General features: G+C 45.5%; 7 protein-coding genes across 13 annotated transcripts in view; 4 read left to right on the top strand and 3 right to left on the bottom strand.

The window, feature by feature from the left end:
• Positions 1 to 4,459, bottom strand: part of LOC131260174 (protein neuralized) — a 36,199-nt gene extending 31,740 nt beyond the window's left edge. Inside the window, exon 1 of the mRNA XM_058261954.1 lies at positions 4,123 to 4,459. Coding sequence (XP_058117937.1) covers positions 4,123 to 4,147 — 25 coding nt within the window. The 5' untranslated portion in view covers positions 4,148 to 4,459. The remainder of the gene's footprint in view (positions 1 to 4,122) is intronic.
• Positions 4,460 to 5,034: 575 nt separating this feature from the next.
• LOC131272837 (small ribosomal subunit protein uS10m) lies at positions 5,035 to 5,746 on the top strand. The gene is made up of 3 exons (XM_058274703.1): positions 5,035 to 5,079; positions 5,144 to 5,394; positions 5,459 to 5,746. The coding sequence occupies exons 1-3, from the start codon at positions 5,071 to 5,073 to the stop codon at positions 5,697 to 5,699; spliced, it is 501 nt and encodes a 166-aa protein (XP_058130686.1). The 5' UTR covers positions 5,035 to 5,070; the 3' UTR covers positions 5,700 to 5,746.
• Positions 5,747 to 6,048: 302 nt separating this feature from the next.
• On the top strand, positions 6,049 to 7,942 carry LOC131271384 (interleukin enhancer-binding factor 2 homolog). The gene has a single exon (XM_058272798.1). The coding sequence runs from the start codon at positions 6,192 to 6,194 to the stop codon at positions 7,389 to 7,391; it is 1,200 nt and encodes a 399-aa protein (XP_058128781.1). The 5' UTR covers positions 6,049 to 6,191; the 3' UTR covers positions 7,392 to 7,942.
• A 35-nt stretch (positions 7,943 to 7,977) lies between these two features.
• LOC131271706 (beta-sarcoglycan) lies at positions 7,978 to 9,273 on the bottom strand. Its single transcript, XM_058273219.1, has 2 exons — positions 9,217 to 9,273; positions 7,978 to 8,917 (listed from the first exon to the last, which is right to left on the bottom strand). Exons 1-2 carry the CDS (start codon positions 9,271 to 9,273, stop codon positions 8,054 to 8,056), a joined length of 921 nt encoding a protein of 306 aa, XP_058129202.1. The 3' UTR covers positions 7,978 to 8,053.
• Positions 9,274 to 9,279: 6 nt separating this feature from the next.
• On the top strand, positions 9,280 to 10,379 carry LOC131272451 (proteasome subunit alpha type-2). Its single transcript, XM_058274182.1, has 3 exons — positions 9,280 to 9,429; positions 9,518 to 9,850; positions 9,931 to 10,379. The coding sequence occupies exons 1-3, from the start codon at positions 9,389 to 9,391 to the stop codon at positions 10,259 to 10,261; spliced, it is 705 nt and encodes a 234-aa protein (XP_058130165.1). The 5' UTR covers positions 9,280 to 9,388; the 3' UTR covers positions 10,262 to 10,379.
• LOC131272450 (SWI/SNF-related matrix-associated actin-dependent regulator of chromatin subfamily E member 1) lies at positions 10,347 to 13,027 on the bottom strand. The gene is made up of 2 exons (XM_058274180.1): positions 13,009 to 13,027; positions 10,347 to 12,880 (listed from the first exon to the last, which is right to left on the bottom strand). The coding sequence occupies exon 2, from the start codon at positions 12,817 to 12,819 to the stop codon at positions 10,489 to 10,491; it is 2,331 nt and encodes a 776-aa protein (XP_058130163.1). The 5' UTR covers positions 12,820 to 12,880; positions 13,009 to 13,027; the 3' UTR covers positions 10,347 to 10,488.
• A 2,439-nt stretch (positions 13,028 to 15,466) lies between these two features.
• LOC131259157 (RNA-binding protein Musashi homolog 1) overlaps positions 15,467 to 25,145 on the top strand; it is an 82,763-nt gene continuing 73,084 nt past the window's right edge. For 6 of the 7 annotated variants that reach the window (XM_058260590.1, XM_058260589.1, XM_058260587.1 and 3 more), the window contains exon 1: positions 15,467 to 15,617. The gene's annotated coding sequence lies outside the window, so the exon portion shown is untranslated. Of the gene's footprint in view, positions 15,618 to 24,128; positions 24,396 to 25,145 lie in introns of all 7 variants that reach the window. The other variant, XM_058260588.1, reaches the window with a different exon arrangement.

The following is a 25,145-nucleotide window of genomic DNA, read 5'->3' as shown; positions in this document are numbered from 1 at the left end:
TCGTTACCCCTTATTTGGGTGTGTAAAAATATCCCCATAAAACTAATACAAAGTAACAGGCACACGACAGTTGCCCGCCACCTTCCCGGGAGCAGATCACTGAACCTTAAAACCGGGCGGCCCGGTCGGAGGAACCGAACCGTTTCCCTCCACACCAAACCAGGGACAAAGAAAACTCACAGATGATCTTACATGGGGTGAAAAATTTGCAAAAACGAAAACAAAAATGTGCCTTAAAACCAGACGCAGCTCGGCACCATCGGAGACGAATTGGAACGTTGAAATGGTTTCAATCCACGAGACGATTTGCATGCACATGCTAAAAAGAAAACAAATGCACACCAGCCGAGACTGACGGTTTCCGATGGCAGGGGGTCTGGGAGTTCTGGTTCGTGTGGCGTGGATCGTCTGGGTCATTGCGTTGGTAAAAATCGTTGTTGTTTAAAAGCGAAGCAACAAAAACCAACCCCCACTAAAATAAACAACTATCCCGGGTCCAACCTACGGCGAACGGCTGTTTCAACTCCAGCGAAATGTGTGGAAAATTGCTCATATCGGCCCCCAACCAGAGCGTGAAGGCAGATGCGTCCGATATTCATCATCTGGCAAACCATCGTGGGAGATCACTGTCTTTCAGCAAAGTGCCGGCTCCGCGAGTGCGCTGCTAAATTTCCACCGTTTCCGGAAGAAAACGAAGCGAGCTGACCGTGCCTCTTCCGTACCCAGAGCTAGATGGTGATTTTCCTACGACTTAGTCATGGCCAATGGAAACACATCCCACTGAAGCGGCCAATGGAAACACATTCCAAATCGAGATCGTGAAGGAGCGATTAGGAGCGATACGTGGATAAAATTAGATTCTTCGCGTTGCCGTCTGATTGGAATTCCTGACGATCATCATCGATTTGTGCGTGTCGTGCGATTACGCCGGGGAGGGTGTGAGATCATGGTCCCCGGTGTGCGGCTATGCGAAATGCTGTTTACAAATAAATTCCAAACCAAAGCGCGACCCTGAATGAGGTTTCGTTTTTGGTGGGAAAAGTTATATATATGAACGGTAATTACCATTTGCTGAAAATCCGAAGGCCAATGGGAGTGATGATTCAAACTCAATCTTTTCCGAACCGGCCGTTTCGATCAGAATCTCTCAAGGAGAAAATGAAATATACAACTTTGTAATAAGAGCACATAGGTTCTAAAGATTTTTCAGATGTTTTTCCTCATTCCGGTTTGTTTCAACTGCGTATGCCTGTCTTTAGCTAGAAAATTCACACCCTGTTGCCTTCTTCTTGCAAGCGAAACTTTGTCCTAATCCGAACAAAATACTGGGGCGTGAAAAATAACACTGCATACGTCATCCTTCGTTGGAAGTGAAATCCTTAGGGGATCGGTCAGCAGCCGGTATTGCACTTCGGTACTTGGAATAACACTGCTGCCACGAAGGAAAACGATTTACCATCTCGTGCTGGCCATCATTAGCATGTTTTGGCAAGGTCCTCGGTGCTCGGATCTTTTGGTAGACAAGGGCGGTTCAAGAAACAACAAACCCTTGAAGGAATGGATGGTTGCATCCAGTAGCCAACGGTATGCCGTCAAGCAATAACACATTGCTCCGCATCTCTCTGAATAAACATAAACAGTGTCCATTCGGTGCGGAACCCGCCTGCGATGACCTTCTAAGAAAGTGGAATATATTTAACAAGCAAATCACCAGAGTAAGCTGATAGTACATTCAGCTCAAAAAGAAATGAAAAAGAAAACATTAATTTATCATATGCCCGCTTTCTTCGAAGCTCGCCCTTCCGTATTTCCTTTCGCTACATCAATGCTCTGGCATTATTTACTGATGATCGTTTTTAGCCGAGAATTCTTCTACTGAGGCCTCTAGGCGGACGTGTGCAAACAACACTCCATATGCTGCCGGCTGATAGCGTTTTTATCGGACGTACAAATGTCAGCCGGTCACACTTTTTCGAGAGTCAAAGAATGACCCATTCATGTCGGGTCGGAAACTGGTCAGCTCCGGACAGACGGGTTTCCAGCAGCGGCGGTTATCAGAGAAGTCGACATATGCAAAGCCCATCATCGTAGTTTGCGATCGACCGACAACAGCTGAATGATGGCATGCCGCTCGTTCCTTTTACCCGAAGATTCGTTGAAAAGTTGGCGATCGCCTTCTGATGCTGTTTTAGATGCATCGCTGCACTCCGCTGCTGCGCCCGATGCTCTTTTTTTCTACAAGGTCCACATGTATCCTTTATGACCTGCTTGTTATCCTGATGCCATGTGCGCTGTGTGATGCCCAAGAGAAGTCGTTTTTGGATGAACTTTTTGTTTTGTTTTAACCATTTTTCGCCCCGCTTGCCGAATCACCAAATCGTAGAAAGTGGTAAACGCAGATAATAATAATAGTTAGCTGGGATCGAAAGGTCGGGAACATATGCCATCGATAGAAGATTTGTGAATCTGGTTTAGTTTCAGGGACAATGCCGGAGATTGTAGAAACAAATCACAGAAAAAGAAATATTAATCGGACCAAAGTACGCAGCAGAATGAGAATTTTCTAAATTACCATGTGTTGAGGTTTATTTTTAAGGAAATTTTAGATTTTAGTACCGTCACAGTTCAATCCAACCAAAGCAGTTGGAAAATCGATTTCGATAGGTACAAGAGCTTTGGTAAATTGTTTTCTTGCTGTCCTCGTTCTCCGCCATCCGATCCGTCGCCCTTGAGCGTATGCTACGGATTGCGTCTTGTATTTTTTTCTCCCCTTTACATCATCTTCGGAAGACAGCTGATCGTCGTATCGTCGAGCTACAGATGCTTGCGACCTAGTAAGGACGGAAAGAGGACGAAAGGAAAGGTCCGATAGGTCCAAGAAAACGGAGAAGATGTTTTCCCACTGACTGCAAAAACATAAAAAAATAGCTCTAGCGCGGTGGTTCCCTTGTCCCTCCCGAGAGTGTTTCGCCTGGTAAATGTCCAGCGGCGCACGAACAACGGCACACCCATGCGGGGCCATTCGTTTTGGTACGCTTCGTTTGGACCTGTATGGTAGATTAAACGAAGCCTATTGTTTCTAACGATGTCACACTGAATACGTTTCTCATCAGCGGCCAGCGTGGGCCTTACAGGACAGTAGCCGGAGGACACGGCTATTCATTGGCAGGAGGCGTACACAATCGTTCTGGCTGCGGGTGGGCCACAGGTGACACTTTATGCTGGGACGTTACTATCCATCTGGTGCGAAGAACTGAAGAAAAGTGGGAAGGCCAAACGAAACGGGAAAGAAGTAAAATTCGTTTAATTACACGCTACTGCCAGCAGAAACTCTCGAATATGCATTCCGGACGAGATGTGCATAGCATAAAAGAAATGACCTGTAAGAAGTGAACGATCTAGCGAAACTGCTTCTGATATTAAACGATTTTGCACACCGGCCCTGAGCGCAAGGTGTAAACCATCAATATCCCCGGCTTCCTGCCGTTTTTTGCCTGCATTCGCAACTCTTGCCTCGCGGGCCTCATGATATGTTTACCCTAAATTTCCGTCGTGGACGCAACTGCTGTTTTGACATTCGTTTCTTCCATCTCTTCCGTTTATGAACGCATCTATCTTTCGCTTAGCTCCTTGAAGAAAATCATCCTTGCGGTTACGCCTGAACCATGGCATTCGATTCCTTCCATGACCAAAAGGAACAGGGAAACTTTCGTCCCAGTGCAAGGTGGATTCAGTAAACGGTACCACGTTAATGCTTTACTTCCTCATCGAGCATCGGCAAACGACCTGCAGACAGGTGCAATATACGAACCCCAAAACAGCGCTCCTAAAAAGAAAGAAAAAGGATTTCGACCCTTCCTCGCGGACGAGGCTTTTTCACGGAAGCCCCATCACATAACACACGCAAGACATAGGACAGCGCTCGTCGCCTTCAAAGCCCCTGCAATAATTGTATTCGGAAATTGACGTTTTCCAATCCGTGAGAATCAGCAGGTTCTTCCGAGTTCTTCCGGATTGTTGACATCCGTTTCTTTGCTGCCACTAGTTCTCCCTTCCGATCCGGTCGGTTGTGGTTATGTAAATTTGCTGGCATGTTGAACGTGTGATATAATTACTACTTACATGCACTGCTGATAGTTTGGCCCATCGTATTATCATAAGTTGTCCTCCGGTTCTGCTTTGTGGTAATGGAAGATTTGGTGCTACTGCTGCTGTTGCTGCTACTGCTAATTACAGGACACAACTTTCACGCACGCATTCGGCAAAGTGTCGTACTGCACCAAAAACTCTTCATCTAGTAAACACTACCGACCGATGGACTGCAGGGAAACGATTTGCCTGCCACGAGATTCACGCTTTTATCACATTGATGGCAGAACTCAACACCACGCATCTTCTATCACTACTTTTGATAATTGAATTGCATTTTCCTAACGTTGCAACATGTACAAGTAATTATCGTACATTCTGACCCGGTATGTGTACGACACTGATTTGCAGGACCAGCAAAACTCCATAGTATTTGCTCTCCCATACTAAACTCTCTCAGAGAATGCTTGAATGGAAATTCTATCTGAAAATACCAATTTATTTGTATCTTGTTACTCCTTCGACCGATTTTTACGATTGATACTTTAAATGAAAGGTCTTTTCAAGCTTTGTTTGAAAAATATTCATTCTATTTACTCAAGTTTTTAATGGTAAGGCATTGTGTGAGAAAGAAACGGAGATAGCTTTGTTTGAAATGTTGACTAAAACAGACAGTTCGTATAACTTTTTACAACAATGACCAATTTTAATATGTGACCCCTCAAAAGGATGGTATTTTGCAAACAAAATACTTTGTCCAATCAAAGAAAGGGTTTTTGTGCAAATAATTTGTGTAATATCCAAATTATCGATTTGGCGACTCCGAGTAAATTCCGCCTAAAGATATGCAATACACATAGATCGAGAGGGCTTTTAACTCGGACTTATAAACCGAACCCATCTACTCTCCATGTTTTTATTGGATGTTTTACTGTCAAACTGAAATCGGACGTGCAGATTGTTTTTGTATTGAATAACACCATGCTGAAGGTACAGTTTCAAAGCTTTATTAGTCGAAAAAGAGGCTTTTTCTAACCATTCTTTTATATGTTAGTTGTTTAACTTTACGCGCACCCTCACACCTATCGTACCAAGGCCTGTACAGGCCATACGATGGTATACGGAACCATCTACATCACCTGCAAACGCCGTTCAACATCAACAACAACCGGCATGTGGTGTTCCAGACAAATTGTTCAGCAGAGTAGAGCTACAAATGAAAGGCATCGATCCCGAGGTGATGAAAAGCTATGCGCTGTTCGCCAAGACCGCCGCTGAACATTTGGACATAGAAGTGGGCAAACAGTAAGTTACCTGTGAAACTAATGTGCCTCAGGCTTGTACAACAATCATACCAATCTCTTTTCAGTTGGGCACTTCGTAAAGCAGTAAAGGACCGTCTAACGTTGCTGAAATCAGTTCACATCTACAAGAAACACCGGGTACAATACGAAGTTCGTAATTACTATCGGTTCATGCACTTTCATAAACTAACGGGCTCGACGCTTGATACCTTCTTGGAGTACATCGAACGGAATCTGCCCGAAGGTATTGCGTTAAAAGTAACAAAAGTAGAGGTACAGCAGCTACCTGAGCATTTAGGAAAGTAAGCTCTGATCATGAAAAGCTGTGGAAATACAGAATAAATTAGTTATGAAACATACTTGTCCTGGTGTTATATGCGTACTTACCGCTTCTATTCTCTCTATTTGTCTGCTATTAGATTGTTGCTGTAATTCGTCCCATATCTTTAAATATTTTGTGTCATGAAATTATTAGTATTTACTAGCAAAACAGCTGTTTAGTAAAACGTAAAGTCTACCATGTTTATGACAGAAAATGTTTATTTACCAACGATGTGGATGAAACAAGCCCTTTGTTAGAAAACTGTCAAAAGCAGCATCGATCGATCAAATTGTTGTGAAAAGTGTTGTGCTGTTGTGGTGTTTTTGTCGGTATCGTGTTTTTCGTGTTAATTATTGAAAGTACTCACTGAATTCTGCAGTAAAAAGGTGCTTGACTTGGTCATAGTTACAACACACACGAAACAAGTTGAAGAAAACTACATCTTTCTGTAAAAACACTTCTTTCTGCCGGCCAAAATGGTGCGTCCTGGACTAATGCGAGGCGGAGGTCGAGGTGGAATGGGAATGGGCATGCGTGGTGTTCGCGGTGGTCCATTTATGAACAAGAAGACCTTTCTACCCCGCCATCCTTTTGATCTAACTCTGGCCGAAATGGCATTTCCTCGCGTTCAACCTGTTCCTGATGACACCGTGCTGACCAATGCGCTGCTGAAACGAAGCCAAGATCTCACTCCCACCGCTCAGGAACAGACTGCAATTTCCAACCTCGTTGCCAAGGTCCAAGGCGTGCTTGACAACATCGTGATTGCTCCGGGTGACTTTACCAAATGCCAGCTGGAAGAGGTACGCCAGGTTGGATCGTACAAGAAGGGCACCATGATGGCCGGCAATAACGTTGCGGATATAGTCATCATTCTCAAGTCGTTTCCGACGAAGGATTGTGGCGAGGTGTTGGGGAAAAAGGTCGAAGAAGATCTAAAAAAGTCTATGAAAACAGAAGTTGTCCCGAAGGCGGAAGCGCTCTCGTTGGCGTACAGTGAAAAGGGATTCGAAATTTCCAACTCGCTGGCCAAGGTCCGGTGTCTGATCGCAACGCTACCGCAAAACATGCGCAAACTGGAAGCCGAAAAACATTTGGACTTTAAGATCATACAAAACCATCTGGCCGCGATACGACACATTCGCTGGTTTGAAGAGAATGCTCACCATTCGACGATAAAAGTATTGATACGCATATTGAAAGATCTTGCTCGGCGCTTCGACGGATTCAAACCGTTAAACCCTTGGATTTGTGACCTGCTCGCACATTCTGCTATCATGAATAACCCCAGCCGTCAAGCCCTGCCGGTTAATGTCGCTTTCCGGCGCGTATTCCAACTGCTAGCCTCCGGGCTGTTCGTCCCAGGTTCGGCTGGGATAACGGACCCGTGCGAGGTGGGCCATTACCGGGTGCACACTACAATGACACTGGTTCAGCAGGACGAATGCTGTATGACAGCCCAAACGCTGGTGCGCGTTCTGGCTCACGGTGGCTACAAACACATCCTGGGCTTCGTGGAAAACTCAACGGTAGCGAAAGAAATGTCCGTTTGGGACGGTGTGGTCGTTTCGCCTATGGAACCGGCGTACGAGAAACCTTCGGAGAAAAAAGACGGGGAAGATGACGATATGGAAGGCGTCGATGGGGACACGATCGACGATGATGCTTTGGAGTGAAGTAAACTCTAGAATCGGACCGTAGCGACAACGTTTTTGGGTATACTAAGTAACTTTATTCGGAACACTTCATTTGGTCATGCTATTTTACTGCTAGTTTAGCTCCCCAACTGTTTTGCAATTTTAAAGAAAAGAAGGTCAAACGATCGTACATCTGTATAATTTTATAAGTTTTAATTGAATACTTGACTATAATTTTATTTGGTTTATGTTGAACCGTCCATAGACGAAATTTGCAGCATCTTGTTGCGTCTGAATAATGTAATCGTCATTTGTGTTTAGCCATCAGCAGACTAATAGGACATAGAGTAGTAATAATCAACATTCTTTGAGAAAGGGTCAATCTTCCACCTTTCGGGTAGGCAATTGGTCATGTCTTTTCTAAAAAAAACTCGAAAAAAATTTCAACGGACAAAACAGTTAAGGAGTTGAGATTGAACAAGATTTGCTTATGATTGCCTAACAAAATGCACTGTCTTTCCTTTTTAAATTACAAGACTTTTCAACTATGAACCATAATAAAGCGCTTAATGTTTGATTCTACTCTCTAACTGAGGACTATTATTGAGCAACTACTGATTATTGATCTACCGCTATATAGCCGATATGTTTCGATTAGTACACTACTAGCTGTTATATCATTAAATACTTTGGTGTGAATCCTACGCACACGGATCGTCTTTGCTGCTAAAATTGGCACAGTTTAGCCGACTAATGTGCGACTTTGGTACTGCAATACGGAAGATTCGACCTTGCGGATAGCAGACGCAAAGTTTGTACTGATTCGACCCAGTACGAACACCATGATCGCTGTTCGCCACCGGGATGTGCTTCAGGTTGATCGACACTCCATTCGCACCGATCAGCATCGTGCTTCCGTTATCGGACTTTAAGAAAATGGTCTGATCGGCTGTCCACGACACTTCTCTAGCTTCCATTCGAATGCCTTCGGTTCCTTTGAGTGTGAGCTTCTTTTGAGTTAGCAGCGACAGCTTTTCGTCCACAGGCGACGCAATCCGGGCGGCGTTGATCAGCTTTGCATTGAGCACCTGTGGCCCCTGTGGCATGGTAAAGTGCGGGTTGGTGATTCCAAATATCTGCCTCCCCGTCACGGTGTCCTTCACGTCGAAATGATTGACACCCTTCAGGACACTGTTATTTCCCGATAGTTGGATTTTGTTGTGCGAATGGCCGTTACGGTTAACCAAATTGATCGACACGCTTCCGGCGTCTCCCGTAAGTTCGAGCGGATCCTCGTAGAAGCTCTCCAGCAAACCGTCCTTCTTGTACACCCGATCGAAGTCGATGTCTCCGAAGAATTTGATGGTATCTGCGTCCTGGATCAGTTCGATGCTTTCCATGCCTCGGTAAATCTTCAATATATTCATCATCGACAACGTGAGAACTAGGTTACCGATCGCCAGGCAGAAAAACAGCACCATCACGATCCAGAAGGCGAAGGAACTCTTCTCGTCGTACATGTGACACTTGGAGAGGTCATATTTTTGCTCTATTTGCCGCATGTTCTACAAATGGAAGAAATTTCTATAAATCCGCTACTCTTTGTGAAAGTTTTCCAATTGCACTCAATAACTAACGCCCATCGAGACGGAGAAATGTACGCTGTTTCCAGAGATTTCTATCCTATCCCAAATATTGTTCTGTAGAGTGAAAATTTTTGACAATTCCGTATTTTTTCGATTTTTTCTTGGTGTGAAAATAGGGAAAACAAGTGAGAAAATTCTATCCAAAGACAATTTTCCTAGTGAGACATTTTCAAATCGATTCAATGAGATCTCACGCGGTTTCGTACAAACTCACCTACTAGGTTCAGCGATCCCGGGTTCGACAAGAGTCGGAACCATCTACCTCGATCTGTCATTTTCGGTGAATCGACTGTTTTCAGAAGTTGCCGCTTCACCGTCGATTGTCTGTGGCGTGAAAACCATAGCTTAAATAGTGTTGTTTTCAGATTAAACTAAAAGAAACTGTAAGCTATGGCTTCCGAGCGATATAGCTTCTCGCTGACCACCTTCAGGTAAGTCGCCGTCAATCGTTAAATCGTAAAATTTCGATCACAAAATGACTGTACTTGTTCGTTCGCTTCACACACATGCACAAAACAGCCCTTCGGGAAAACTGGTCCAGATCGAATATGCCCTTGCTGCTGTCGCTGCCGGTGCTCCGTCGGTGGGCATTAAGGCCGTCAACGGCGTCGTCATCGCGACGGAGAACAAGCAGAAGTCCATCCTGTACGATGAACACAGCGTGCCCAAGGTGGAGATGGTCACCAACCACATCGGTATGATCTACTCCGGCATGGGCCCCGATTACCGACTGCTGGTGAAGCAGGCGCGCAAGCTGGCCCAGAACTACTACCTGACCTACCGCGAGCCTATCCCCACCTCGCAGCTGGTGCAGAAAGTGGCCACCGTCATGCAGGAGTACACGCAGTCTGGGTAAGTTTGATTGCTTTAGAATGAAACCATGTCCTCACGCTAGGTTACTGACCCCATTCTGTGCACGTTCCCACCAACAGTGGTGTCCGTCCGTTCGGTGTGTCCCTGTTGATCTGCGGTTGGGACGAGGGCCGACCATACCTGTTCCAGTGCGACCCGTCCGGTGCGTACTTCGCGTGGAAGGCAACGGCGATGGGCAAGAACGCCAACAATGGCAAGACGTTCCTCGAGAAGCGCTACAGTGAGGATCTCGAGCTGGACGATGCGGTCCACACGGCCATCCTCACGCTGAAGGAAGGCTTCGAAGGGCAGATGAACGCGGATAACATCGAAGTAGGCATTTGCGATGCGAACGGTTTCCGCCGGCTCGATCCCTCGGATGTGCAGGATTACTTGGCCAATATTCCGTAAGCGTATAATTTTTTTTTGTAAGGCAATATACATCGTGTCCTTTTTCTTTCCTCTACAATACTTTGTGGACATACGGATGTCAATGCTGTGGGAATAAACTTATGATTTGGAAATCAATCTTCTATCGTAAGTTTAAGCTGAGTTTATTGAATTATTAGTCCGTTACATCAAGTTAGTAAAATGTTTTCAAATTGGAAAGTGGATTTTCCCTCACGGAGCAAGTGGTTCTAGTCGTCCTTCTTGTCGGCATCGTCGTGCTTGCTGGCGGCACCACCCTTCTTGCGTTTCTTCGAGGCCGGGGTGGCTGGGGCCGTCTTCTCAACCGGTGCCTTTTCCGGTTCAATTTCACCCGGTTCCGGTTGGTTTCCCGGGGGCATTGTGGGTGGTGTGACGGTGGCTGTCGCCGTCACCATCGTTGGAGGCGCACCAGTAGCCGTGGGCATCGGTGGCGGTGGCCCTGCACCGACAACGCCGGGAGGGGCCACTCCGGTCGGTGGCATTCCTGGGGCACCGGCAGCTCCCGGAGGTAGCGGACCGTATCCATGATGCGCTTCCGGATGCGGATGCACCTCTCCGTAGTGACCCATGGTGGGTGGTGCGCCTGGAGGCCGAGCGCCATAGCTACCGGGTGGTGGCGGACCGTATTGCTGGTGATAGGGATAGTGTCCATACTGGCCGTACGGTTGCGGGTGACCACCGTACGATGGTAAGTAGTAGGGGGCACGGGGTGAACCGGCATGCGGCGGATAGCCGGGGAACGTTCCGTGCGTTGGCATACCTGGGTGAGGTTGCATGTGCGGTGGCATATGATGGGGAGCATGCGGTGGTGGAGCCGCCGGATGATGCGGAACGGTCACATTCGGCGGAGGAATCTGAGCTTCCGGAGTGTGGGATGGTGGAGGTGGTGTTGGAACGGCCGGTGCCGCTGCTGGATGGGTCGCAACTTGCGCAGCCGAAGTTACCGGAGGGGGTGGTGCGTAGGCACCATGCATCACGGGAGGCATGATCGGAGCCTGAGAAGGATGAGGAACAGCGGCGCTTGGTGGTTGCGCGACGGGGGCCGTGTGATGAATGGTGGAAGTGGGAGGAATTTCGGGTTTCGGTTCACTTGGAGGAGTAACCACTGGGGATGGAGTAGGAGGTGGAGCATGCGGTGGCATTGCAACCGCCTGATGTGGAGCATGAGCTGGAGCAGAAACCGCTGGCTGTTCGGAAGCCGGAGGTGTAGCCGGCGGAACGCTTCCCTTTGTCGGCTTTTCTGTGCTGGCGTGAGGTTTATCCCCTTTAACTTCTGCCTTAGCTTCCTCTGATGTGTCCATTTTTTCCACACCTGCCGATGCTGATTCTCCGGTCGAATCCTGTGAGCTTTGAGATTCATCGGATGCTGCCGCTACTGGCGACGAACGATCATTCGAAGCAGTTGCATCTCGTCCTGCCGATTCAGAAGCTCCTGAAGCCGGTGGTTCGCCTTCCACATTGGCTGCGGCTCCAGTCTCGTTTCCATTCGAAGCCGCCTGGTCCGGAGATTGTTCTTCCGGTTTCGTTTGGCCCGGCGCCGGGGGTTGTGTTATGGCAGCTGGTGGTGGTGCTGCTGCAACGGGAGCCACTACTGGCGGTTTCTGAGCCTCTTCTAGAGCCCTCAGACGCTCCCGCTTCATCGCTTCATACTGGCGGTCGACCAACTTCTGAAAGGTTTCATCATCCACCGCCGGTTTGCAGTGCTTCACCAGCTCCTCCTGGAAAATCTCGCTCGATTCGACGAACTTGCGCTTGCGTGTTTCAAATTTTTCCTCAATCAACTGCAGCTCGTGTTTTAGCTTCATCTGATGCATCGTCAGTGATTGGACCTGACGCTTCAGGACGTGCATGCGCTGGGTCGTGACAACGGAACGAACATCCGGTACGACGGCATCGGAGAAAATTTCATTGATCAACCGGTGGTTGCGCGAGAAACGCGCGTACGCAACGTGCTTAAACGAATACCCATCGTCCGGATCATCTTCGTCCTCGGCCGGCTGGATATCGATCCGACGATCCTGCTGCTGTCCCTTCGAGCTCGAACGCGACGATGTTTCATGTCCATCCCCATCGCCTGGCTTCACCTTGTTTCGGGCGGTCAGATAGGCCAGATAAGCCGGCGAAGTGTGGTACGCTTTCATGTTTTTCTCATGTTCCGCCTTTTCGTTCTCGTACTCCAAAATGTATTCTTCCTTTTCCGAGTCCGGCAGTAAGCGCCACTGCTGCCCGATGATCTTACCGACCTCCCACAGCTTCAGGTCCGAGTTGGAAGCTTTAATCGAGTCCCACACCTTGCGCGAATAGCGCATGTACGGCATCAGCGGTTTCTCCGGTGGCTTCGGAGGTTTGATCATCTTGGACTCGGATGCGGCCGACGCCTTGCCCATCTTCTGCGGATTGAACGCCGGATTACCGTGCGGATTGTGCATGAACGGGCTGGAGTTGTCCTTCCGATCCGCCGATGAACCTGATGGCCGCATCCGGGTCGGTGGCATCGACGGTCCCGGTATGTTGTGTTTATAGTTGGCAGGCAACGCCATCTTGATTTCTTCTGTCGGCCGTAGCGATTTCGTGCAGTCGGTTTCTTGTTACAACTTTCCACTGAATAATGAAGAGAAATACTGTGTTTATTGGTTTGATATGAAACTGTCACTACTTAAGAGTAAGAGTCACAAAATATAACTAGAAATAATTAAGTTTTTCATTCGAAAAACTGTCACGAAACATACGGCAAAGAAAAACCTCTTTTTAGCTCACAAATGACGCTTGGTAGTGTTGTACATTTCGTTCCAAACTCATTAGCGACACAGTTCCGGAGTAGTCTAGTTCAACTTAACCTTCAGGTCTACGACCAAAAATACCTACGTTAACATACGACCGCCTACCCGGGTAGGCCATACGTTTTGTATGGGGGTTTGCATTTTGCTGTGCTTCAAAGCTAATATCTTTTGTTCTAGATGCCGTAGTGAGTTAAAATTTTCAGTAATGATACTTAAGAATGTTTTCTAACACATCCCATTCAAATAATAATATTAAAAATTCGATAAGTAAGTAATTTTTTCATTCAAATATATTTTATCCCATGGATCTACAATCGCCAACTCTGTAAACCATACATTTTCAATAAGTTATTGTGTTTGTTTATACTTCTTAAGTTTCTGGTGAAGTAACTTCTTGGTGCCTTCAACATTTTTTATAGAATTATTTTTTAGTAGAAATATTTTTCTTTTAAATTTTACGTTTTGGAAATGTTCATGTTCCTCAGTAAATTCGGTGGCATATCTGGAGGAAATTCTTCATTATACATTGTTACAACTAATATTTAAGCCTTAACATTTTAAAACTTAGCTCATATACATAAATTCGATCGTTTTGTTTCAAACGATAACAGTTTCTTTTGTATTTAATTCAACCCGTTGCATCATGATTTTCTTGCAATTAATAAATTATTATTTTGTGTAGAAAATTATGAAAGTTCACCTAGAATGCTTTCGTTGCCGCTGTGTGGTCCAAAATGTAGCATAATTTGCATATTTGTACATCGTCTTCGAGTTTATCTGATTACTAATTGTTCGAGGGGTTCGAGGAGTAAAACAGTCTTTCATAGTGTGTCTTAGATAAATTTGGATTGTTTTCAATATAAATATAAAAAGAAAAACCCGAGAGGCACCTCCTTTCACCTACTGGTGGTTTGTCTTGGTACAGAAAAATATAAACTCTCGTACAAAACGTATGACTTACCCGGGTAGGCGGTTGTAGATCTAAGGGGTATAAATAGAAAAATGGTGTAAAAAAATACTTAGAATAAAAATAAAAGGTCGGTTTTCGGCAGAATGATAGAGAACATGTTGCTTGAGGCATTCCAGGAATTTCGTGTCGATATAACTGTTCAATTCGAAGTAATTGCAAAATAAAAGGGCAAAACTTACCCAGGTAGGCGGTTGTAGATCTGAAGGTTAATTAGTGAAATGAACAAAAATAGTGAATAACTTATTTATTCGGTTAAACGTATTGATCAAAAATACTTCTATAATATGATGAACCAAACAAAAAAGTAATGGTAAATCCTCAGTTTCCGAACCCAGCTCATGGGTTCGTTCAAGACACGTAATTTTCATACATACTACGCCAAAGGTATGGTTTCGTTGACTTGGTAACAGTCTGATAACTCTCCGACCTCAGCCGTCGTCTAATTAAGTTAAGATTACGATTTTCTACGTATATGAAAAATCATTGTAAAAAGATTTAAAAAAAGGCGATTTCAATTCTGGGAATGGTCCTGACGATCGCTATCGCTATCCGCTCCCAGGGAGCTAGTTCATTTAGGTTCAGGTTGGACTTACCCACCACTTCCACAAAGGTTACTGATTGGGTAATTGATGATTATGATGATGATGACTTCAGAAGTTACTGAATCAGTAGCTAATTTCCTCAAAAACTAAATACGATGGATAAATCTTCCCTTAGACAAAGTTATTGGTTTAAGAAAGACCTTTCATTTGAGGGGCTTATTGCTAAAACTGGCCGTGGCATTAAAAAGTTATTAACAAATTAGCTATTTCAGTCATTATTTCAAGTCGAGACCAAGGTTGTTGAAGCGTTGATGTCAAGCTGTGCTGCCAGCTTCGTTCTAGTGGTGGGTAAATCGAATTCCCAAATCCGACTCCCAATCCATCGAACGGTCGCGAGACGATGTAAATCAATCAATGCTGGTGAGGAAATCGTTTATCCTTATCTGAATCCTCATAAAATGACAACTGATGACTCGCTTTTTCCGTAATAAAAACGTGCCACACATTTCCAATCTGAGGTTCACCGTTGTAGGTAACGTTCAACTAACGTATGGAAACGGTGTTCTTCGTAGGCTTTGAAAATCGGGCACAGTCATTTTTGTATGTTACAGTCTAAAGAAGATTCTCGATGGAGAGTGACATTTTTTTATAAAAATCCGGTAAACATGTAAATCAAGTCCTGGTGCGATTGACTGTCATGTGACTTACTTCGTGTCTGGATTGAGTCAGATCAAATTCAAACAGATTCGGATCAAATCAGAACCAAACCGCAAACAAATCAAATCGGATTCGAATCTCAATCGGTCCAAATCATTACAATCCGTGTAGGGATCCATTCTTCGGATCTTCCGATTTTGCCAACACTAGTTACACCTAACCATAGGTTAGCGGCATTCAAAACGCACCGCACGATTCAGAACGTTGCGTCTGCTCGAGAAGAAGTGAACGTTTTTCCGCGTCGGTTTAACGTCCGTCTCCGAATAAAGCTATATTCACAAGTTTCACAGATTCCCCGTGTTTCTTCGCTACCGGTGTTTTTTTGCAGAGTGAGTGTGAATTTAATGGCCCATTTCCGTAATCGCGCCCGATTTCAGGGCCGAAGCGCACCATCTTCCTTTCTGCAGCGAGACATGGTCCGCACCATTTTATTTTCCAGCCAGTTGCGGCATAATTATCCGTGCGAGAATCAGTAATCCTGCGCTTTGCGGAGAACGAAAAAAAGAATAGAAAAACTCTGTAGTACAGGCGGCGTGCGAATGAAGGTGGTGTTTTTTGTTCCCCTGCACACACCATGCTCATTGGCATTTGCAACTGAAAGTTGTGCTCGAAATCTAGTTCAACGCCATGCAGGAAGGACGCCTGCTTTGTGAATATTTTTTAAACGCTCTGCAGCATACCATGTATGTATGCTGTCTCCCGGTGGTAGAAGGAGAAACATTTACCTTCTCGACCGGAAGTGCGGTCTGGCGGAGTCTGCCAACCCATGGCGTAAGCGTCAAACACACAGGACACTCGCAGGATGCCATTTGCCTTCATTTATGTCGCCATGATTGTCGCGTCGCTTTTCGACCCCGGTTTAAGCGCGGGCCATTGTCCTGAATGTATGCGTATCCTAAACGTGCGTATTTAACGTTCGCAGGAATGATGGGTGAAAGGACGTGTGTGTTTCTTCTTCGTCCTTATTTTCTTTTTATTTTTTGCCCTACCGTTCTCCTCCATCGCCGACAATGGCGCCCGAAAACAGCATCGTCGGGTGGTAAAGAACCCGATGATGGATGGCGAAACCTCCATTGGCGAAAGAATGGACGAACGGGAGCAGCCAGAAGACGTGGGGGGAAAAGAAGCATTTCTGAACGAAAAACGGACGGAAAAATAATCCGTCGGCCCCGTGGTGCACGAAGATCTTGTGCGGGCTTTTACAGAACTAAAGAAAAGGAAAAGCACAAAACAGGGAGATAAAAAACCGGGCAAAACAAAAGACACGAGAAGAACCCGTCGTGAGAAGATGCGGACGGACAGAAACTAGCAGCAAATGGGAATTTCGGAAGAAGGAGCCAGAAGCAGCAGTAAAAGAGAGTGAGCAAGAAACTAAAACGCTCGGCGTTTGGTTCAGGTCGAAGGGAAACGAAATAAAGTGCCCAAAGGAAAGGCAAGCCAAGAACATTCGCTTCTTCTGGCTTCTTTCTTTGCGATGCCGCGTCTGTCGTCCATGTGTGTGTGTGTGTGTGCTTCGTCTTCTTGTGCGAAAGAAGGGAATCATAGTAGGCAAAAAAAAAATCGAGCAAGCATCAACAAAAGAACTACCGAGCAGCTCCTCCGTCCCTGCAGCATAAACGAAGCGCTCGCTGCGTATCGAGAATCTTGTCTTTCTGCGGGTTAGTTTTCGTTCTTTTCGATAATGGTGTAGTCCCCCGTTTTGCCGAAGGGGGTTGATGTTCCGGTGGAGAATAAATGATGCTGCCGAATGGGGAGGGGTGAGATAGTGACGATTGTGTGGTGCGCGAGCTCGAGTCTCGACAAAGTAGTGTACCGCGTCCAAGCGTGTGTGCGTGTGTGTGTATGCAGTGTATTGAAACATATCCTCCGCCGCTCGTACGAGTGTGTGTGGCCTTACGATCGAGTGTCCGTGTGAACCGCGAAGCGACCGTGTGTGAGAAACGGAAAGGAGCGTTGGACCCGCGGCGACGGAGGACGACGGGTTTGGACGGGCATGAGATCGTACGCTGTTCCGGGAGAGAAGGAGCAATAATATCCCCAAGCAACCTTTTCCTACACGAAAAAATAAAAACCAGCAACGCGGCAGGATGTTGTGCTCCGTGTGGCAGATGGCAGAAGGCTGCTCAGCTGCTGCTTCCATCGTGGCCCACACTCGATCCCCCTCGTCCTCCCCTTTGCGTCCGTGTTCAAATCCTGTTTGATTTTGGTGGTCATGTGCGTGTGTGTAAATGTGTGTCGAGAACGAGGAGCAACGGAACGTCACACACTACTGCGTCTCCCTGTATTTACTGTCAACGTCGCTCTGGCTCCAGTTTTGGGGAAAGAAGAGATGGAGTGAAATGGAGTAGAGAAAGAAGAAGGATAAGAAAAGGACAGTAATAGGATAATAAGACGAATAAGTAGATCCGCGTAAGGACATATTTTTGCGTTCTGTGTACTCAACAAGGAAACCAAATATTTCCAAAGACGAAACAAAATTAATCGACCATGAAAAGTAGGCACTGTTTGCTGTGAAGAAGGCAGTAAAGAATAACCAAACATCAGCCTGTGCTAGAATGAATCGACCACCATTCATACCGATTACGAAACCGAAATCGCAGATAGGAGCTTGTATTTAATTTGTTTTTATTCTCCTCTTCGTCATTCCGAAGGGGAAACACTATTCCACGCTGCAACGACAATTACGAAGTACGAACGAAAGGGCAAATCGCAAAACTGATGATTACGGGGAATTCGGAAGCGCCACACCATTCTTCGATTTGTTTAATTTCTACCCGAAATGTGGCGCTTCGATACCGTTTGTCCCGTTCTTCTTGGAAAGCCAGTGGATGGGTTGTGGCGTCTCGGTTATGAATAAAATGTTATTCCAACGAAAATGGCCATCGGCGAAAGGGAAATGGAATGGGAAAGGTAAACTTCTTTTATTTTTCTATGCGCTAGCACTTTGTACGGTGTCGGTTTGCTGCAATGCGAATGAACGTGGGCACTATCTCCCAAAGGTTGGTGGCGTGTTGTTTTCCTCCGTCGCCATGACGCTCGTGGAAAACGTGCTGGTGGAGAGAGAGAAAACGGGATCACAAGAACGCTTTGACAGTTCTGCTGGACTGGCGGCGGTTGTGCCCGGAATGTTGGAATGGCGTTTCACGTCTGCGCCTGCAGGATTCTCGAGTTCTAGTCTCGCGGCCAAATTCTAGCTGCAGTTTCGTAAATCCTTCGTCACCTGGGTCCCGCGCAAGAGGTCAGTGTGAGGGAAGGTCGGATTGTAAAATCCTCCAGCACAGCACATCCAGCACGCTTGTAAACAGAGAGTGAGCGGGAGCGAAAAGCGATGAGCATGGAAAATCAAACGGGATGTCCTCGAGCGCTGGTGCATCTTGGAAAATGATAAAAACTCCCGTCTCTGATTGCCCCGGAGCTGTGGTTCGGCGAGAGACACGGAGAGCACAAACAATAACCCGGATCGATCTCGAAGTGTCGGCTTTCATCCTGTGGGAAAAACGAGAAGTTATTCTCGCGGAACGACCGCCAACGCCACCTCCTACGGAGAGGAGTAGAAAAGTGGGAAATATGAGCAATACTTTCCTTTCTGGACGAAAAGATTCTCGCTTTTTTCTCGCGGCACCACCGATTTGTAATGGTGCTGTTTTTCATCTCTCGGTGGTGGAAAAGCAAGCCGCCCAGACACACGCCCACACACTCACATTCACAGTGGAACACTTAACGAAGCCGCCGAGGCGCAGTTTTGTGGTTTGTTTTGTATCTGACCTCTTCCTACGCTTGTTCGGAAGGTGCACTCCAGAGACACATCAATGGTTGGAGTGAGCGGGAAAGTGGATGTGCGCGTAAAAGAACCAGGAAAAACAACCGAGCCGCAGGCTACAGAGAACTGCTGACGCAAAACAGAAGAACTTTTCGTCAAAGAAGAAAAACGGCAACGGAAAATGTGAAGCAGCTCAAGAATGAACGGCGAGGAAAAATGAAAATTTACATCAAGAGAGTGAATGTTTGCAGATTTATAGACGTTTATCAAGAATGGTCGCATAAATCCGTTCCCGTATGAGCTGCCTACGCTATCGACTTGCTTTTATGTAATACTTTTACGTCATCCCGTTGTCTTTCGTTCCAATGGCAGGTCTTTACAAGAGCCATGAGATTTTCGGTATATTTCTGATACAAATAGTTACAACTTTTTGTTGGGAGGGGTTTCACGATTCGGAACAGTTATGTCCCATCGATGAGGAAGTTGAATGGGCAAGGGAATGGAAAGTTGTTCCTATCAAAGGAAAAAAGACAAAAAAGATTGCAAAAATAAAAACCAAAAAGCCTAGAAGCCAGCATCAAGGCAAAAGAGAAACAAAAACATTAAATAGGGCGCACGGCTGGACAACTTTTGCATTGTTTTGTGGCCACATTTTTTTTGTGTGTTATTGTTATGGTGCTTTTTGAATCGCCAGAACCGGAAGTAATACCTTTCCCCTCGTTACACATGCAGGCACAGAGGTATAGAACCGAGGGCCGTCAAAGGGACCGAGTTTCATTGGTTTGTATCATCATTAAAATAAACACAAGCCAACCTATAAATAACGCTACTGTAAAGAACCCTTTTTCTGGCATAAAAACATACCGTTGCAAATGGGAGTAATGAATCCGATGGAAGCGACGAGTTTGTTGATGGAAGTTTGTCCCAGAAGGCTGTGCTAACTCGACCTCGGCGATCATGATTGGCAAGAATGTATGACGGTGGGTCTTATTAACATTTGATTGAGGAATTGTGGGTGCCACGGGGGGAGTGGGGAGTGCCAAGTCATCGTTTTAACCAGACGCCCGGCTAATATTAATGGATCAAGTTGACCAATCCACTGCGGCAAAAGTCCCGGTTCGCCCGATATCGTGCGGGTTTTGTTGAACCAAATGGATTGCTTTGATTGCCTAGAACCGGGAAGGGGTAAAAAAGTGAAATTATTAATTGATGCCGATGTTTCCCACCACAAACTAACGATCGGTTTGAATCGCATATTTCACTGCTCTCCATTCGTGGATACATGAGCGTGTTTCAACTCCATGTTGATGCTTCTCGTCCATGCATTGGCCGAACAATTGATGCGATCGATGCTTATGATTTCGAATCACATCACATAAAAACACACACCTTTTTGGTAACGAAGGGTTTGCACAGGGTGGAAGGGTTGGAAATTGAATTATAAATTCTTACCGCGCTTCGCGTGTACAGCAAACTGCAGCACGACGGCGGTGGACGGTGGCATGCAAATTGTGCGAAAAGAACGGGCCTAGAATTTTAATTAGAGGACGCCACCCCGGTACGGCTGATGGTGGTCAATTGAACAATTTCCGGAAGTCGGAATGCCGGCGAGAGGAACAACATACACACCGCACAACACTGCCATTTGCGTGTTCTCGACCGTTTAGTGTTCGGGTTTTGCTTGTAAACACTTTCACTGAACAACTAGCTGAAAAAGGCAATGCAGAATGGCGTTTGGCGCAGAGGTGCAAGTGAAGTGGGCTGAAATATGGAGTTTTAATACTTTTTCGCACCAGGATTTATGGCATCGCTTGGTGCACGAACTTGTTGTTGCACAAATTGGTGCATTTTGATTACTGGCACGTCTAGCACGTTGCAAATTTATTTCAGGGTGGGATAAACGGAAAGACTATAAATTTTGAGAAAAAAAACCCTGTTTAACAATTTTTCTAAAATGTATTTAAAACATAATTGGAAAAAGTCACGCTCGTAATTAGTGATGACGTCCCGCAACAGAGCGCTACCCGGTATGGAAGAGGATTTGGGTTTTTACTGTGGCCCATGGTCCTCTTCCATCCCGTTCAATTTTTCTACGAAGAAAACAAAAAATATCTTGAAGCCATAAAGCGCGTCCATGTGTGTAACATCCAGTTAACCCGTGTGCCGGCGAGGTTAAATGATTCCCGGAATGAGTTTATTGACTTCTCACTTTACTGCTTGCTTGATTTTGTGGACCGTACTGGCGGGATCGGATTAAAAAGTTTTTTTCATTGAAAAATCATTTTGGATTGGGAAAAGAATATCTAGAATGTAACCTTAGATATTACATAATATTTTTCGCACAAATATCAGTGATCAAGCGGTCACCAAGATTGTGGTGAAATATTTAGTTAATCACTGTAATCTTCCCGAACCTGTTTTTTTTTCGATGCGAGCTGTCATCTGTATTTTCTCGCTCGCTCCAGCATGTCTTTTGTTCCTTCCTTTTTTCACATCCCCGCGACTTCACAGTCGAGTCGGCGTAAACAAAACCATGGCAACGCGCGCACGCAACGCTGGGCACGGTGAAGCGCGTCCACTTTCCGGTCGCGGGTTTTTCGTCGACGAGCAGTAATGGCCGACGCCATGAGACGGCGATGTGACTTCCCCGATTGAGGATGAGCGCTGGAGGATGAAACACGACGCGGCTCGATAGTGTGCCTCTGCCTTTGTTGTGAAACTTGCTGGATTACTGCCTGGCTCTGCGTGTAATGTGTGTGTCGGGGGACAACTTTTGCAGCTGGTCCAAGGTTACGGGCACACGTAAACACACACTCAGAGACATCCGCGTCAGTCAACCGCTGGCAGATGAGAACGGAGACTTCTGCGTGCTAGAGCCCGCGTTATGGCGGCGCTTGGTTTTCTCGTTCGCTCCTTCCAATGCCTCCTTTGATTGTGCTGCTTGGAAGGGAATTGAGAGTAATTTATGTCCACCTATTAAATTCAAAACGTTTTATGAAAGAATAGAATTCGCAGAAATAAAACATAGAACGATCAAGATTGGTGGTGAAACCCATCTCCCCGATAGACAGTGAAAGCATTGGACGAAGGAAGCCTCGAACAAAGAAAGATGAGAAAGGCACGCAGCACGCATATAACGTCATCAGGAATGCGAGACGAAAGCGAATGAAGTAGTGGGCTGAGACGAATAATCTACACCGAAAGCAGAAGCGGCAGGCAACCGTGAACGTCTATTCTGACACTCTGGACTCCACCTTGGGCCCCATTGGCTAGGCATCTTCGGTACGATCCGGGCGAGTGGGAAGGGAGGGTGGCCCATAATGCTTAGCGCATGGCTCACCCCTCCAGCATATGACGCGCGAACTCATTGTTTATGTTTTCGTTTGCCTTTCACTCTCGCTCTTGAACTGTCTCTCTTGGCTTTTTTTTTATTTCTGTTTCTGCTCCAGCAGAACACGGAATGCTGTAACGAAGTTGGGAGAGCATATTCCCTTCAGGGAAGAAAGTTCATGACCCGGACGTCGTCTTCATAGTGGCCATTCGGAGACTCGAACACGTTCCAAGCGACAATTACACTTCCTTCCTGTATATGAAGGACACCTACTTGAGCAGAAGGATTTTTGTAGATTTTGAGAAAAAAGTACCCCCTTCCATTACACAAACAATTCATACCACACAATTTAAAAAGTTTCCGAAATTGGAAGATCTTTCCTAGGGTGGAGTCTGACTTTCATTTATAGCACACCTCAAGCGTTCTAGGCGAACTTTTTATGAGCCCCGGTTAGAAAAAATAAATAAATGCGTAGAAAATATGGCCCCTCCTGTTGGAAGGCATAATGTGCGCGCTTTTCTCTAACTATTCATTTTAATCGATATATCTTCGGGGAAATTCCCCCTTCCCGGGCGTCCCGGGTCCGTTGCGAAGTGCGAGACCACATTTGGCCGACGGGGAAAAGTTTTCCAATTCGGAAAAGTTACCCGGGCTGGGCGACGAAAAAGTTGGGCCACGGTTCGTTTATTCCTTCCTTCACGCTACCGATGTGAAAAAAACGTCTCAAATCTGGTTTGCCAAGAAGGTTCCCTTTTTCCCTTGGTTACCGGAAGGACAGGATCATGGAAATGTAATGGAAGAGAAAAATAATAGAATTTTAATTCCACTCGCCGACTGCAGTCAGGTTTTACGATTGCATCCATTTCTAAGCCTCTCCACTCTCGTGCCGGTTTTTTTTTTGCCTGCCAGCCTTCAAACTGCAATATTTTCAAACCCTAAAGTTGTGAAAGCAAAAGTACTTGAGAGAAGGATTTTTTTAATGGACCTTTCGCGGAAAGTTTTCCCCCACCGTGTTCTGTCCTGGACTGGGGGTGGTTAATTTCGTTCGAATTATGTCTAATTGACGTGTACTGGTTTAACATCCAATTTTTTTTTCTCTTTGTTGCCGGGTGTTTGCCTCCCCTAGGTCTTGGCAATCCTTGAAAGGTACCCTTGATGGAGCCAAAGAAGAGGGGCAAGTTGATTATTTGTTTCCTCTTTCTCCTCAAACCGAACGCCGCTTCGGTAGGCCAATCCGAGGTAGAAAAGGTGTTGAAAAAGTTTTCAAGTTTTAATGACTACGGCACAGAATTAATTTGTACTACCTGGAATGATGTTTTGGTCGGCTGTAATGACGGTCGGTAGGTGGGGGTGGGCCTGTTGTGGTCATGGTACAAAAAATTCCATTAAACTTTTTCTTTCACGATTGGCGAAATGTTCAATCCATAGCAGACACAGTGTAAAGGGTTTCTACTGAGGAGCAACATTTTCAAGCGAAAAGTAAAAATTAACATTATTTAAATTTGAAATACTTTCGAAAAATAATATCATTTCATTCAAATCGGTTTTGGTAAAAGGTCATGGGGTCGATTCACACTACACAAACATTCTTTCCGAGGACGAAAAACATTCCAGTTTATTGCACGGTTATCGATAAGCTTAGGTAAATGGCGATTGACACCTAATGGCCCTATTATGATAGGCACTTAGCAGAGGCATCGAAATGAACTTATCTTAACGGCTTCCACCGCATTTCCCATTTTGCTCAAGAATCTTCCAGGCTTCCGCGCGATGAGAGATCCGCAGAACCGTTAACAGATCGATAAAAAGAGAGAAAGTGTGATAGAAAGGCTCACTTCATTAAACATTTTCGCAAAGGCAATTAGCAGACACAAGCCCCCTAGTCAATATCAGAGACCGATAGAGTGAAAAGTAAACTTCGAGCACAACAACTCACAACACAAGCGTTTGCAGACATGAGACACCGGACGAAGGCCTCGAACAAACTTGCGCGGATGTCCTGTTTCGCGGCGAAAGGTGGGTAACAACAAACAAACTACGAAGAATTCGAATAGAACCGAAAGGATGCTAGAGTGGCCGCGTGATCCGCATCATCACACAACATACATATTATTTGCATTGACTGACCGCGACTTCTCCAACACTGCTCACCTTTCTTCCTAACGGTCACTTCAGTTATTGAATAGGTAGAGTGCAAAGTGTGATACACAAAATCATTTGAGCTGTGATACTTTTTACTTAAAGAAATATCTCTCTTTTTTCACTTGGAAAAATAAATCAAAACAGAACACAATTTTTTCAAAAATCATCCTTTGGCAGGTGCTTTATTTTTCCAACAAGAAAGTATTAGAAAAAAATTTCTCTGTAACGTTGATCATCGACAAATTGAAGAATAAAACACACCACTTTGTAACGCACCGTCGCGTTTTGCGTCGTAGTGCTTTCGACACATAAAACAAAAAACCATCCGTGTTCTTATTTAGTTGAAAAACACTTCCAATAGGGATTCGAGCACAAGTTCAGGTTGGGGTTTGACAATTCCGAAACGAAACATTGAGCGCATTCAAGGCGACAGAAGCAAGTATTTTAAAGCAACTGTTTTTTTTAAATCTATTGTCCCATGCTTAGCAAACTAGTACATATATACTATCTAGAGAAAGCAGTAGTAGCATATATAATGGCATTCTTGTGTTTTCTGTGTATCTTAGGTCTAACTTTATTGTTCGTTCCAAACAACCCTATCAAATAATGTATCGATATATTACA

Source organism: Anopheles coustani, chromosome 3 (genome assembly GCF_943734705.1).
Source record: "Anopheles coustani chromosome 3, idAnoCousDA_361_x.2, whole genome shotgun sequence".
Classification (NCBI taxonomy): Eukaryota; Metazoa; Arthropoda; class Insecta; order Diptera; family Culicidae; genus Anopheles; species Anopheles coustani.
Note: the sequence above shows the minus strand (reverse complement) of the source record. Positions and strands in the feature narration are given on the sequence as shown.

What these genes read in the sequence shown, in the direction of transcription:
- LOC131272837 (XM_058274703.1), top strand. An exon ending in GACATAGAAGTGGGCAAACA is followed by an intron (nt 5,395 to 5,458) that starts GTAAGTTACCTG and finishes ATCTCTTTTCAG; the next exon opens with TTGGGCACTTCGTAAAGCAG.
- LOC131271384 (XM_058272798.1), top strand. Translation starts at nt 6,192, where the DNA reads ATGGTGCGTCCTGGACTAATGCGAGGCGGAGGTCGAGGTGGAATGGGA.
- LOC131271706 (XM_058273219.1), bottom strand. Translation starts at nt 9,273, where the DNA reads ATGACAGATCGAGGTAGATGGTTCCGACTCTTGTCGAACCCGGGATCG. An exon ending in ACCCGGGATCGCTGAACCTA is followed by an intron (nt 8,918 to 9,216) that starts GTAGGTGAGTTT and finishes TTCCATTTGTAG; the next exon opens with AACATGCGGCAAATAGAGCA.
- LOC131272451 (XM_058274182.1), top strand. Translation starts at nt 9,389, where the DNA reads ATGGCTTCCGAGCGATATAGCTTCTCGCTGACCACCTTCAG. An exon ending in TTCTCGCTGACCACCTTCAG is followed by an intron (nt 9,430 to 9,517) that starts GTAAGTCGCCGT and finishes TGCACAAAACAG; the next exon opens with CCCTTCGGGAAAACTGGTCC. An exon ending in CAGGAGTACACGCAGTCTGG is followed by an intron (nt 9,851 to 9,930) that starts GTAAGTTTGATT and finishes TCCCACCAACAG; the next exon opens with TGGTGTCCGTCCGTTCGGTG.
- LOC131272450 (XM_058274180.1), bottom strand. Translation starts at nt 12,819, where the DNA reads ATGGCGTTGCCTGCCAACTATAAACACAACATACCGGGACCGTCGATG.